At 55.1% G+C, this 13,496-nt stretch overlaps 2 protein-coding genes across 8 annotated transcripts in view; one reads left to right on the top strand and one right to left on the bottom strand.

The window, feature by feature from the left end:
* Positions 1–3,819, top strand: part of CUNH1orf167 (chromosome unknown C1orf167 homolog) — a 30,891-nt gene extending 27,072 nt beyond the window's left edge. Inside the window, 5 exon segments of the mRNA XM_017887983.1 lie at positions 1,650–1,755; positions 2,129–2,317; positions 2,384–2,614; positions 2,889–2,982; positions 3,504–3,819. Coding sequence (XP_017743472.1) covers positions 1,650–1,755; positions 2,129–2,317; positions 2,384–2,614; positions 2,889–2,982; positions 3,504–3,681 — 798 coding nt within the window. The 3' untranslated portion in view covers positions 3,682–3,819.
* The window catches only part of MTHFR (methylenetetrahydrofolate reductase), a 21,959-nt gene continuing 8,786 nt past the window's right edge, over positions 324–13,496 (bottom strand). For all 7 annotated transcript variants that reach the window (XM_017887977.1, XM_017887976.1, XM_017887972.1 and 4 more), the window contains exons 5-12: positions 10,459–10,652; positions 9,365–9,615; positions 9,003–9,137; positions 8,633–8,813; positions 8,174–8,356; positions 6,571–6,672; positions 5,503–5,622; positions 324–5,175 (exon numbers count right to left, since the gene is read on the bottom strand). In XM_017887977.1, coding sequence (XP_017743466.1) covers positions 4,957–5,175; positions 5,503–5,622; positions 6,571–6,672; positions 8,174–8,356; positions 8,633–8,813; positions 9,003–9,137; positions 9,365–9,615; positions 10,459–10,652 — 1,385 coding nt within the window. In that variant the 3' untranslated portion in view covers positions 324–4,956. The remainder of the gene's footprint in view (positions 5,176–5,502; positions 5,623–6,570; positions 6,673–8,173; positions 8,357–8,632; positions 8,814–9,002; positions 9,138–9,364; positions 9,616–10,458; positions 10,653–13,496) is intronic.

Consider the following 13,496-nt stretch of genomic DNA (forward strand, 5'->3'; position numbering starts at 1 on the left):
ATTTTTTTGTTTTGTTTTTTGTTTTTTTTTTATTTTTGAGACAGAATCTGGCTCAATTGCCCAGGCTGAAGCAGAGGTGTGATCTCAACTCACTGCAACCTCCACCTCCCAGGTTCAAGCGATCCTCCCACCTCAGCCTCCTGAGTAGCTGGGACTACAGGTGCGTGCCACCACACCTGACTAATTTTTGTATTTTTAGTAGAGACGGGGTTTCACCATATTGCTTGGGCAATATGGTGAAACTCCTGAATTCAAGTGATCCTCCCACCTCGACTTCCCAAAGTGCTGGGATTACAGGTGTGAGCCACTGCACCAGGTCAAGGTTTTTTTTTTTTTTTTTTTCTTTTCCTTATTGGAAAAGTGAAATATGCTCATTACAGAAAATATAAAGTAGAAAAATACCAGAATTTCTTTCATAATTCTCTCTACCCAATGGCATTGGTCAGTCCCTCTCCAGACCAGAAGCAGTTAGTTCTGACACCAACAAATGGTGATAAGAGGTTGATGACCTAGCAAGAGGGAAGAAGCCACCACAAAACCAAACAGAAAATGACACTGCACAGCAGTCTGGGGACATGTCCTTGAAGGACACAGCCCCAAAGATACTGGCAGGTGAGGTAGTGTCCCTAAGATCAACAGGCATCATCATGAATCTTATTTTAGAATGCCACAAATAATACATTTTAGAGAAGATTCTAAGAGAAAAAGCTAAGGTGACTTTTTTCGGTCGTTGTTTTTTGTTTTCAGACAGTGTCTCACTCTGTTGCCCAGGCCGGAATGCAGTGGTGCGATCACAGCTCACTGCAGCCTCAACCTCCAGGGCTCAAACGATCCTTCCACCTCAGCCGCGTGAGTAGCTGAGACTACAGGCGTGTGCCACCACACCCGGCTAATTTTATTTTTATTTTTGTAGAAATGGGGTCTCACTATGTTGCCAGGGCTTGTCTCGAACTCCTGGGCTTCAGCGATCTGCCTGCCTTGGCCTCCCCAACCGTTGGGCAGGCCCGTTACGCCATGAGCCACCGTGCCTCCCGGTTTTTGTTTTTTAAGTGGAATTGAAAGGAACTAGCCTTGGCTAGTTGCAGAATTCACACATATGGGGCTATGGCAGCAGCAGGTTCTAGGGGCTCAGGGTCTCTTCTTTCTAAATAAGCTACAGGGCAGTTGCTTCTCAGAGTACTTTTACATTTCTATTCAAGACAAGGATCCCATATACTGATGGAGAAACTGAGGCCTCTAGAAACTAAACGCTGGGAATGGCACCTAGGGTGCTTAGTTCCAGGGCCCCCTCTTTTCTGCCACAGGCACACATACCCCAGCAGCCCCTTTGGAGAGCCCCCTGTCTGTAGAGTACTAGCCGGGGGCTCGGACTCCGGAGTCAGACCACTTCCGAGGTATGAGGCCTCAGACAAGTAACTCAGCTTTGAAAAGTTTTAAGTGGCGAGAGAAACACCCACCTCCCAGGGCTGTGCTCCCAGGCACTGAGGGGTAACCACTAGGGGCCCACCCCACTGTTGGAATGTCTTCGGCCACATGGGGGAATGGGTGGAAGAAGCAGGGATGTGTCCTGCCAGCCAAGACATCCCAGTGGGGCCCCAGGAGGTCCAAGCCCATGGGGTTCAGGTGCTCCTTTCTGGTTGTTCCTTCAGACCCGCAGCTGCTGGACACAGGCCACAGGCCTGGTGCCGCCGGCGCCATCACTGCAGTGCAGCCTGGGTGGACAGAGAAAGCCAAGGGGAACGGCCTGGGCTCAGAGTAAGACCTTGCCCCGGAGGACAAACAGTGTCTGAAGTGCAGGGGTGAAGTAGTCTCCAGTCCTCAGGGGCCTGGAAATCAGCTCCTTGGGACACCGTGTTATGTGTACTGACCATTCTCCCCATCTATTCCCTTTTAGGAATGTTTCAGGTGTTCTGAGAAAACACTTTGCGTTCCCGTCCCGCCCCTGTGATTTCTCTTTGGGCAGCAGCTCAGAGCGGCTGGAGGCCTGGGGAGATGGGGGGCAGGGCACAAGGCTGAGCTCAGCACCTTCCTCCACGCTCCTCACTGTACTCAACTCCTAGGCGGGCACTAAGCGCAGCTGCCTTCTTGGACCCACATTAAGCTCTTCTGACTCAACTCCCCTTTCCAGGGTGCGGAGAACAATCCCTCTGCCCTGCCTTCCAGCTCTGGCCGCAGTGGCCCGGACAGAGTAGCTGGGTCCCAGGCCTGCCCCTGTGGATGAGGGACCAGGGACCAAGAGGACACTCCAGCCCTGAGTCCAGAGCCCTCAGAGCCCAAAGCGAGGCCCATAAAAGGAGGCTGGGGTGAGAGGAGCTGGGTGTGCAGTTTGGGGGGTCTGAGGAATGGGGGCAGGGGCCGAGGGGCTTGCCTGAGCCATGGCTAGAGCTGGGCCCTCTCTGGATCCTGGAAAAGCAGGCCCAGGCCCATGGCTCTGCCCTCCTTCTGGCCCTGAAGGGTCACGATGCTCTTGGCCATCAGGAGGAAGTACCTGCAGCGCCCGTGCCTTAAGGCACTGCTTCATGGGCTGCGGGGTTCCCAGCAGGCCAGGTGCCTGGCAGCAGCATGGCAGCACTGGGTGGATGCCCAAGGGGCAGAGCAGCTGGCACGGACCCTGGTGAGTGGGCGCAGTCCCTCTCCATACTGACCATCTCCCATTTCACCTCATACTCAATCGTAACCCCTCTCAAAAGTATGGCCCTTGGACCTACTGACTCCAAAACCTTGGGGGACAGGCCCAGGAATCTGCATTGTTAATCCTCAGATGACACCCCCTTGCCATAGCCCTTTCACTCTGGTGCCGCAGAGCTGTGGGGGGAGAAAGGCACAAGGGCTGGCGACTGCGGGGGCGCGTCAGCGCAAGAGGCCTCCTCTGCCAACTGTCCCCAAAGCTCAGGGAGTGGCACCTGAGATCCGCCTGGCGGACGTGGTGGCAGCGGATCCTGCGACTGCGAGTGGCTCAGCAGTTACAGCAGCAGGAAGATGGCTGGGTCCTTTCCCAGGTACTACCCTCTTCCCTGCACTCCACCCAGCCAGCCTTCCAGAAGCCTGTGCCACAGCTGCGCACCGCGGATCTGTTTCCCTGCTTGCCAGCCCCAGGGCTCCTTTGTTTTCAGGGGAGGGGGTCAGTTCCATTACAGAACACACAGGCTGAATGCTGAAGCCCTTGATTTGATTTGTGGCCCCAGCTCAGGCCAGGCCCACCCAGTCCCTCAGTTTGGGAAGGCGTGGCATGAGGTATGGCTGCCACTCACACTAGCCCATGGAGGGCCTAGGTCCTGAGCACCCCCTCCCTCATTTGCTCTGCTCTGAGTACAGCTTCCCAGATCACCATCACATCTATTCTGAGCTTGTGCATTTGGTCTGGGCAAGACTGGCTGGCTGCTGGGGCAGAGGGAGGGGCCCTGGGGACAAAAGGAGCTGGGCACAGGGGTTGCTCTAGCAGGCACAGCACAGACCCTGGAGAGAGCCCACAACAATAGCATTTCCTCCCCTCCCTGGTTCCAGGCCTTTAAGAAGTGGCACCAACGCCTGGCAGCCAGGAGCCCAAGGAGAGGAGCTGCCAGTAGCCCAAGACCCTGGAGCAAGCCAGGCCCTAAGGGCCCTGAGAGTGGACAGGAAGCCGCCGGAACCCCGCGGGGTTGGGGGCTTGGGGCAGAGCACGGGGCCCAGCTGCAGCTGTGATGTGTTCCCAGAGAGTAAAAACAGAACTGAACTTAGCCTTCCCAGGCAAGGAACCATGCCCCACACATCTGGGGAGTGATGACATAGGGGACAGCTTGAAGAGCTCTGAAGGACAATAAAACCCACTCCTCAGTCCTAGCTGCTTCTCTCAGTCTCTCCTAGCGGCCGCCCTTCTGCCCCAGCCAGTGAGGCCAGGAAGGGAGTAAAGAGGACGTCCCACAATTGCGTCCACCCCCTTGGCCATCAGGCTGCTCTGGGCCACCCCCCCCAACACCCAGCCTGCTGGGATCCAGGACAGGAAACAGCCCATCTGCACCCGCCAGTCACTGCCCCCGGGCCATGGGGCTTGCAGGTGACTCCTGGGGAGCCATGCCAGGCAGATAACCTCTGGGACAGGACGAGGGAATGAGGAGGGCAGCTGGCAGGACGAGGGTCTACCTGAAAAATAAGCCAGGAAGCTGGGCTGCTGCACAGCCCTAGGCAGGTCTGGGGCCCCTGTGCTGGTGAATCTCATCTTGGCTTTTGACAGGGAACGGGGTAGCCTTAGGCCTCCACAGCCAGGGAAAAGGGGAAGGCCACGACCCCCACCAAGCACAAGGGTTCAGACTGCTGCCTTCAACCCTTAAGGGGTACTTTTTCTCTCAAAGCTCAGAACAGACAACTGTGCCAGAAAGCAGCATGGTCGGTGTCAGCCCAATGCCCATCCAGGGGGCTGGCGCCACGGACGGCTAAGCGGCCAGGCCGGGCAGCGGTGTGTCCCTCCACTCACAAGTAGGTGGGGCCCAGCTGCCCACCTCTAGGAGGTGGAAGGGTACAGCACTTTGCCACAGCTCTTCTACGATGCCACCAGTGCCTGGCGCCCATGCGTGTTTTGCCTGTACTGCACAGGCTCCAAGTGTTAAGTTCACTGGGGGTCCCAGGCTGGCTCTGGAGGCTGCCTTGGTTCGAGGGCTTAGCTGGCAACAACCACTCTCCTCGCCTTCTCAGGAGGTGCCACCCAGTGTGGTCCTCTGCAAGACGGAAGTGCTCCCCACCAAAAGAGCACAGACTCCTGGCTAGAGCAGCGAGTACTAGGTTCCCATGTGGGGCCAACTCAGGTCCAGCCAGAGCCTGGAAGCCTCACTCCAGTCTAGCTGCCATCGTCAGGTGGAGTGGAGGCCAGGGGTGGGGGAGACATGAAGGAGAGTGGGGTTCCCAAGTTCCCAAGAGAAGTAGCACTGTGGAGAAGGAAGGTGGGACAGGAGTGGCTCCAGCGCAGGGTGTCAGGACACAGGGTCACGGAGTCTCCGTCTCTCTCTCATTCTGGGTGGGCCTGTTGAGAAGCTCAAGTGTGTCTTCCACCACCTGCCACAGGCAGTTGTCCAGTGGGAAGTCATTGTCCACCAGGTTGACCAGGAAGTAGTTGTCGTGGATGTACTGGATGATCGTGCGGGATGGAGACTCCTCCTCATACAGCTTGCCCCACCGCTCAATCCACAGGGCGAAGGCCTCATCCTACACACACACCACACACCCCCGACAACACACACAGGCACACACGCACACACACAGACGCAAGATTAACAGGGCTCTCCCAGGGCTCTGCTCAACAGGACATTTCCCGGAATAGAACAAGGCCCACTGCCAGTGTCACTTCCCACCCCTGGCCAGAAGCAAACGCCCTGCGTCAGCAGTGACATGGGTGAGTCAGAGCCCGGTATGCCTGAAGGCTGGGTCCAGCGGGCCCGGGGTGTGGCCTTCAGCACACGCTTGGGACTTGGTCCCAATCCCTCCCCAGGGTTTTCCAGGTAGGCGGGGCAAGCTTGCTCCCGGCTCCTTTACCTTCCAGAACATGAAGCTGATGGGATCCACTACGGTGGGCTGGATGATCTCTCGCCCAGGGAAGATACCCCAAGTGACAGCATTCGGCTGCAGTTCGGGGGCATTGGTGATGTTTTCACCCTGGGGGGTGTGGGGCGGGGGTAAGACCTGGGCCAAGGACAACTGGAGTCCCAGTGCCTGGACAGCCTTGACTCACTGGGGCCATGCAAGCTTAATACCCTCTGCCTGCGCCTCCACTCCCGGCCTCCACTCTCCCTGCACCTCCACTCCCCTCTCCCTGTGCATCCACTCCTGGCCTCCTCCGCCTGCATCTATGAATGACATATCTCTCCACACAAGCCCAAACCTAGAAGCGTCCTGGCCACTTCCCCTCTTCTCCCTGAGCACCCCCTGCTCATTCTCTGATCCGTTCCCTCTTGTCTAGCCCACCTCCAGGACTGTGTTTGCCTTGGGTCACTCCAGGGGTCTCTTTGCTGGCCTCACCGGCTCTAGCCTTCCCCAGTCCCTATCATCTGTATGACTATCCACCGTTATTTGACTAAAATAAAGCAGGAACCAAGCTACTCCACTGCTGGAGAAGGGCTCCCCTTGCATTTAGGGAAAACTCAAAATTCCAGCAGGACAACCATGCCCTCTGCGGGCCTGGCCCCTGCTTAACACTCCTGCCTCCTCCTGCTTGTGTTCCCGGTTTTCCCAGATGGTGCGGCTCACTGCCTCTGCCTGTCCTCTGTCCTGTCCCAGGAATACCCTTCTCTCCTGTTGGCCAACTCCTCTTTGTCCTTGGTGATTCCCACACGGCCCCTCTGAGAAGCCTTCCCTGGCCTTCTAGGTGAGACATCCCTCCTCTGGATCTGACAGCATCGTCTCCTGAACTTGATTTTCCCACTTACACTGGCTGGTGGTCACACACTGATCTGCCTCCCTCACTAGGCTGGGAGCTCCTTAAGAGCAGGGGCCCAGTTCTGCCTGTATCTCTCTGTCTTGCACAATGCCTAGCCCAGGCTAGGTGCTGGGTGTTTGCCGAACGAAGGGCCTGGTACTCTGTGGGAACCCCAGGGCCTGGCCTACCTTCACATTGACAAGGTGGTAATTAACCCGGAGCTCGTACTTCTTCAGCACTTGCAGAAGCGCTTCCGCTGTCTCACGGGAAGTGAAGAACTCTAAGTAGGCCTGTGGGAGAGACGGGTGCCTGTCACCAACCCCAGCCCTGCCAGACGCCCTTTCACCGGCACCTAAGGTATCAGAACTAGTGGCGGCCATGTTGGCAGAATAATGAACTGTGGCGTTGGCACATCCATAAGCAAAGGGTGAAGGGAGTGGGGAAGTGAGTTTCTCAGTCTGGACAGGTTCGAGGGCTATCGGCCACCCCTCTCCCAATCGGTCAGGGAAGATCCCATGAAGAAGTCATTTCTGAACAGTAGCAACTGGTTTGACAAGCTGAGCCAGGAGAGAGAGGCCCCACACATTCCATCCTCCCTAGTCACTGCAAGGTGACAATGACATGACATCTCCTCTAGGACCAGTGCCTATCAGGGATTAAGCTGGGTTTACTCAAACTCATTTGCTAGAATGCTCATAATACTGGAGGCTGGGCACAGTGATCCCCACATGAGGAAAGTGGGTTCAGCGAAGTTGAACACATTGGCTACTCTGAAGGTAAACAGAACTGGTCCTTAAACTCAGGTCTTTCTGCTCCAGGGCCTGTGGGCCTGGTTCAGAACATAATGTTAACTCCAGCAGCCCTGGGAGAAAGGTGTCAGCTCAGGATAGTAACAGCAGCTGCCTTTCAGGGAGTACTTCCTGCTCTTCCCATGCGCCAAGCACGTTACATGCTTTGTTAGGTTTCATGCCCAGAACACAAGCTACATCCCATTTTACAGACGAGAAAACCAGGCTCAGAGAGGTCGAGTGACCTGCCTCCATAGGTCTGATTCTACTTTTTTTTTTTTTTGAGATGGAGTCTCGCTTGGTTGCCCAGGTTGGAGTGCAGTGGCATGATCATCAGCTCACTGCAACCTCTGCCTCCCGGGTTCAAGCGATTCTCCTGCCTCAGCCTCCCGAGTACCTGCAACTACAGGCACCCGCCACCACACCCAGCTAATTTTGTATTTTAGTAGAGACGGGGTTCACCATGTTTGTCAGGCTGGTCTCAAACTCCTGACCTTGTGATCTGCCCACCTGGGCCTCCCAAAGTGCTGGGATCACAGGCGTGAGCCGCCAAGCCCAGCTGATCTTTTTTTTTTTTGAGACAGGGTCTCACTTTGTGGGCCAGGTTGGAGTTCAGTGGCACAAATATGGCTTACTGGAGCCTCGATCTCTCGGGTTCAAGCGATCCTCTCACCTCAGCCCCCCAAGTACCTGGGACTACAGGTGTGTACCACCATGCCTGGGTCATTTTTGTATTTTTTGTAGAGAAGGGGTTTCACCATGTTGCCCAGGATGGTCTCGAACTCCTGGGCTCAAGTGATCCTCCCGCCTCAGCCTCCCAAAGTGCTGGCTGGGCTCGGTGCCCAGCCAGGTCTATCTGACTTAAAGCATGAGCTCCCATCCGCTCTGCTCCATGCTCATTCAAAATTAAGAGCCCAGGAGAGGCAGGTTGCTCTGCCCTAAGCTCTGGGGAACCCATGGGTGCCTGTCAAGAGAGGGGGCACCCCATGCCTCCCTACCACACCTTCTGGAAGACATAGCCCCCGCTGGGGCCCCAGCCCACGATGGGGTCGGAGGACGGCTTCCCATTGATGTTGGGCTGTGAGTTGATGGTGAGGATGCCCTGGCGGTTCACCCGCAGCAGCTCCTCCTTCAGCAGGCTGGTCTCGGCTGCCAGGGGTTCATCGTTCCAGGGCAGGCAAGTCACCTGGGAGAGACGGTGAGCCGCCTGGGGTGACCATCAGGTTTGGCACCCCAAGTCCCTGTCACGGCCCCCAACAAAGACCCAGCCTGTCTTTGCCTCCCTAAGCCCTTCCAGGCGAAGGTCTCTCAACTCACCCTTCTCCCTTTGCCAAGGTGCCATGTCCACAGCATGGAGAGGAGGGCACAGGGTGGGGAAGTCACAGCCCCACAGCCTGGCCTGCAGCTGGGGTCAGGCCAGGGGCAGGGGATGAACCAGGGACCCCAGCCCAGCATGACTCACTTTGTGACCATTCCGGTTTGGCTCTCCCGAGAGGTAGAGAACAAAGACTTCAAAGACACTTTCTTCACTGGTCAGCTCCTCCCCCCACATCTTCAGCAGCAACTCCCTGGGGGACTTGCTCTTCAGGTAGAAGAGGTAGTAGTCCTTCAGCTCCCCAAAGGCAGGGGAAGAGGAATTGCCCCTGGCAGAGGGGTGCCCAGAGGTCAGGGTACACTCCTGACAGAGGGCAGTGCCACCACAGGCCCAGGAGGCCATTCCTGGAAATCCTGTCCTGACTCCTCCCAGGTCAACCACAAGCATGCAAACAACTTCTGCCCTCCTCCTCCCAAGAACAAAGATGTATTTGCAAGGAAGGTCTGCAGGCCCTCACCAGCGGCCGTTGGGGAACTCGTCCCACTCCTGGGTACGGTAGATGTAACTCTTTGGTCTGGAGGCCCAGAAGATGGGACGTACATCTTCTTCTCGGCGCTTGGGGTGGGCGCTGAGAGCCCAGGGCAGGGGACGCCTGGGTGAGGATGGGGACAGAGAACTGAGACGAGGGACTGGTTAGAGGGAGCCGGAAGCAGGGGAGCACCACTGAGGCTGGGTTCTTCCATCTGATGCCCTCTGAGACTGGAGCCCTCGGTGTGCCCAGCTAGCCAGACATATGTCTGTACCACCGTGAGGAGCCAGCACTGCAGCCGGGACTGCTCTTGGACCCCCCTCTGGGGTTCTCTGGGCCACTGCCCTCACCTGGGGTCCTCAGTCCACATCCCCAGGCGCTTCAGCACCTCTGTGGTAGCCATCTCGCGGTTGAGGGTGTAGAAGTGGAGGCCTGGCACCAAGCCACTGGCCAGAAGCTCGTGGCACAGGCTCACAGCCAGCTCGATGCCATAGTTGCGGATGGCAGCATCATTGTCTTTGATTGGCTCAATCACGTCCTTGATCTCCTGTGGCACCTCTAGTTTGGACAGCTTCACAAGCTGCCGAAGGGAGTGGTAGCCCTGTCCAAAACACGAGGGGCTGTGGCAGCCGTCGGCCAGCCCGTCTCCCACCCCCTTCCGTCCTCTGCACCAACTGCAGTGTCAGGCAGAGGGAGCCAGGAAAATCTGGTCATATGCCAGGAGCACACCTGAGCTTGACCTGCTGTTTTCTGCCCTTTTTTTCTGTTTTTAGAGATGTGTCTCGCTGTTCTCAAACGCCAGGGTTCAAGCCATCCTCCTGCCTCAGCTTCTCAAGTGGCTGGGATTACAGGCACGTGCCACTATGCCCAGGCTTTCCACCTTTTACAGAGTAGAGCAGCTGCCCTAAGCATTCCAGCCTTGGGTTGAGCCAGCCTTTTAGCCCTAGATGCGTCTATTGATAACATGGTGTCATCTCACCCAGTTGTCCCCATGCTGCACTGATCATCAGAACCACCTGCCAAGCTCAAGAGGCAAAACACAAACTCCCAGGGCCTCCCTCAGATTTACTGAATCAGAACTTCCAGGGGTGGGGCCTGGAGATCCATTTTTTGGAAAAGCTTATCAAGTGGTTCTGATGACCACCACATTTGGGAAACACTGGCTTAACCAGGATTTGTAAAGAGAATGAGAATCCCTTTTGGTGATGCCTGTCGGCCAAAGTACAACAAACCCCTCAATAGACACTGTTGTTGGGATTTGGGGGGAAAATTAGAGGTAACCAAAATGGGGTGGCCAAGCAACGCTGTGCAAGTTCTGGACCTGAGAGGGGATCTGGGAAGAACTCAGTGAACTCAGCACTCCACCCAGAGCCCCCAGCCTATGCGAGGACGATGCAGTGGGAGTAGGGTGGAGGGAGCTTATAGGCCCTGCTGGGCCCCTTACCTGGATGGGAAAGATCCCGGGGATGATGGGGCAAGTGATACCCATGTTGGTGCATGCCTTCACAAAGCGGAAGAATGTGTCAGCCTCAAAGAAAAGCTGCGTGATGATGAAATCGGCTCCTGCGGACACCTTCTCCTTCAAGTGCTTCAGGTCAGCCTCAAAGCTCCCTGCTTCGGGGTGGCCTTTGGGGTAACCTGCCAATAGGGATGACAGTCGGGAAAGGCTGGCCTCCACCTGTTCAAGGTGAGGGATGAAGAGACCACAGGGACTGGGCACAGAGAGCCCTCTGCTTCAGAGGCTCCGATCTTGCACCTTCCAACAGCACAGCATGGCCTGAACTAAAACGGTAAATGGCTGGGCTCATGACTGATATGCTTCCGACCTTGGAGATGACTCTCAGGGGAGGTGGTTCAGAGCCCCCTTCTAAGAATCGGGGTGGATTGCTCCAAACTCCCACATTGTCCTGCCTTGAGCAGCCAAGCAAATCTGGCCTGCACTTGGTGGCCATGGATGAGAGAAAATGCTACAGTTAGCAGAGCATCTGGGGTTGACTTTTCTTTAGGCACTAGATTAAACATTGTTAAAAAGAAAAGCTTGACTTTTCTTTAGGCACTGGATTAAACATTGTTTTTTCTTTTTTCTTTTTTTGAGACAGAGTCTCGCTCTGTCGCCCAGGCTGGAGTGCAGTGGCCGGATCTCAGCTCACTGCAAGCTCTGCCTCCCAGGTTCACGCCATTCTCCTGCCTCAGCCTCCCAAGTAGCTGGGATTACAGGCGCCTGCCACCTCGCCCGGCTAGTTTTTTGTATTTTTTTAGTAGAGACGGGGTTTCACTGTGTTCGCCAGGATGGTCTCGATCTCCTGACCTCGTGATCCGCCCGTCTCGGCCTCCCAAAGTGCTGAGATTACAGGCTTGAGCCACCGCGCCCGGCCTAAACATTGTTTTTAATGTAACATTGAAATTACTCAGGGGTCCGAGACTGTGAAAAGCTAGAAATCGTTACCCAAGGAAGAACTGAAGAAAGTGATGTTTTGTTCAAAGAAAAGAACGGATGGCAGGGTGTGGTGGCTCATGCCTGTAATCCCAGCACTTTGGGAGGCCAAGGCAGGAGGATGACCTGAGGTCAGGAGTTCAAGACCAGCCTGGCCAACGAGGTGAAACCCTGTCTCTACTAAAAACACAAAAATTAGCCATGTGCGGTGGTACATGCCCATAATCTCAGCTACTCAGGAGGCTGAGACAGGAAAATTGGAAAATTGCTTGAATCCGCGAGGCAGAGGTTGCAGTGAGCCGAGATCATACCATTGCATTCCAGCCTGGGCAACGAGAGCAAAACTCTGTCTCAAAAAAAAAAAAAAAGAGGAAAGAAAAGAGTGAAGAGAATACAGAAACTCCTTTCAAATGTCCAAAGGTCTGTCCTGGGGAAAAAGGATCCACCGTAGGTGAGTTTTTCTGTTTTGTTTTGTTTCAGAGACAGGGTCTCGCTCTGTCACCCAGGCTACAGTGCAGTCGTGCAATCATGGCTCACTGCAGCCTCGACCTCCTGGGCACAAGTGATCTTCCCACTTCAGTCGCCTGAGTAGCTGGGACTACAGATGCATGCCACCACATCTGGCTAATTAAAAATTTTTTTTTTAATTCTTTATTTTTTAGAGATGGGGTCTTGCTATCTTGCCCAGGTTTGTCTGGAACTTCGGGGCTCAAGCAATCTTCCCACTTTAGCCTCCCAAAGTGCTGAGATTACAGGCATGAGCCACTGTACCCAGCTCCCTAGTCAAGTTCTTTATTAGTCATATTCTGTGCTGTTTCTTTTTTTTTTTTTTTTTTTGAGATGGAGTCTCGCTCTGTCACCCAGGCTGGAGTGCAGTGGCCAGATCTCAGCTCACTGCAAGCTCCGCCTCCCAGGGTTCACGCCATTCTCCTGCCTCAGTCTCCTGAGTAGCTGGGACTACAGGCGCCGCCACTTCGCCCGGCTAGTTTTTTGTATTTTTAGTAGAGACGGGGTTTCACCGTGTTAGCCAGGACGGTCTCGATCTCCTGACCTTGTGATCCGCCCGTCTCGGCCTCCCAAAGTGCTGGGATTACAGGCTTGAGCCACCGCGCCCGGCCTATTCTGTGCTATTTCTAATGGCAAAACCGGCATCCGGTTCAGAGAGCTGCCTAGAGCACAACAAGCCACCCACAAAACAATGAGCTCCCGGAGCCTGAAAACACAGGGGCAGTGGATGCCCAAGACAGGATTCTGGAATTGCTTGGGAAGGTGAGACCAGGTGTCCCATAGGCTCCTTACTGGCTCTGTGAACTCTCTGACCCCTTTCCTAAATGACTAAACTTACTAGCAGCCTTGCTTGGTCAGGCAAGTAGCACGACCACAGGCCCTCATGTAACGACACGGAGTGCTGGTTTCGTCAGCCCAAGCCCAGGGCAGAACCCTAAGAAAGGCGGAAAGCCAAGCTGCTCTGCTCTGATAAGGCAGTTCCGTTCTTAAGAAATCCAGAGTCACAAAAATGAATACAAAAACTACGGTTTCCAGGGGTAAGGGAGTGGGGGATAAAGCACTGGGGCTTCGGCCGGGCGCGGTGGCTCAAGCCTGTAATCCCAGCACTTTGGGAGGCCGAGACGGGCGGATCACGAGGTCAGGAGATCGAGACCATCCTGGCTAACACGGTGAAACCCCGTCTCTACTAAAAAAATACAAAAATCTAGCCGGGCGAGGTGGCGGGCGCCTGTAGTCCCAGCTACTCCGGAGGCTGAGGCAGGAGAATGGCGTAAACCCGGGAGGCGGAGCTTGCAGTGAGCTGAGATCCGGCCACTGCACTCCAGCCCGGGCGACAGAGCGAGACTCCGTCTCAAAAAAAAAAAAAAAAAAAAAGGCACTGGGGCTTCACACTTTCAATAACAAAGCTGTTTTCCCAGTAGGAATTTCAGAAACAACAAGGCTTTTTAACAGCTGAAACTATAGGTATAATACCTAAATACTGCCGAACAAATCTAGCATTTGATTACATATAGATTTTGCTATTTACTCTATTTTTCTTT

The sequence above is a fragment of the Rhinopithecus bieti genome, unplaced genomic scaffold, assembly GCF_001698545.2.
Source record: "Rhinopithecus bieti isolate Rb0 unplaced genomic scaffold, ASM169854v2 scaffold_16234, whole genome shotgun sequence".
Classification (NCBI taxonomy): Eukaryota; Metazoa; Chordata; class Mammalia; order Primates; family Cercopithecidae; genus Rhinopithecus; species Rhinopithecus bieti.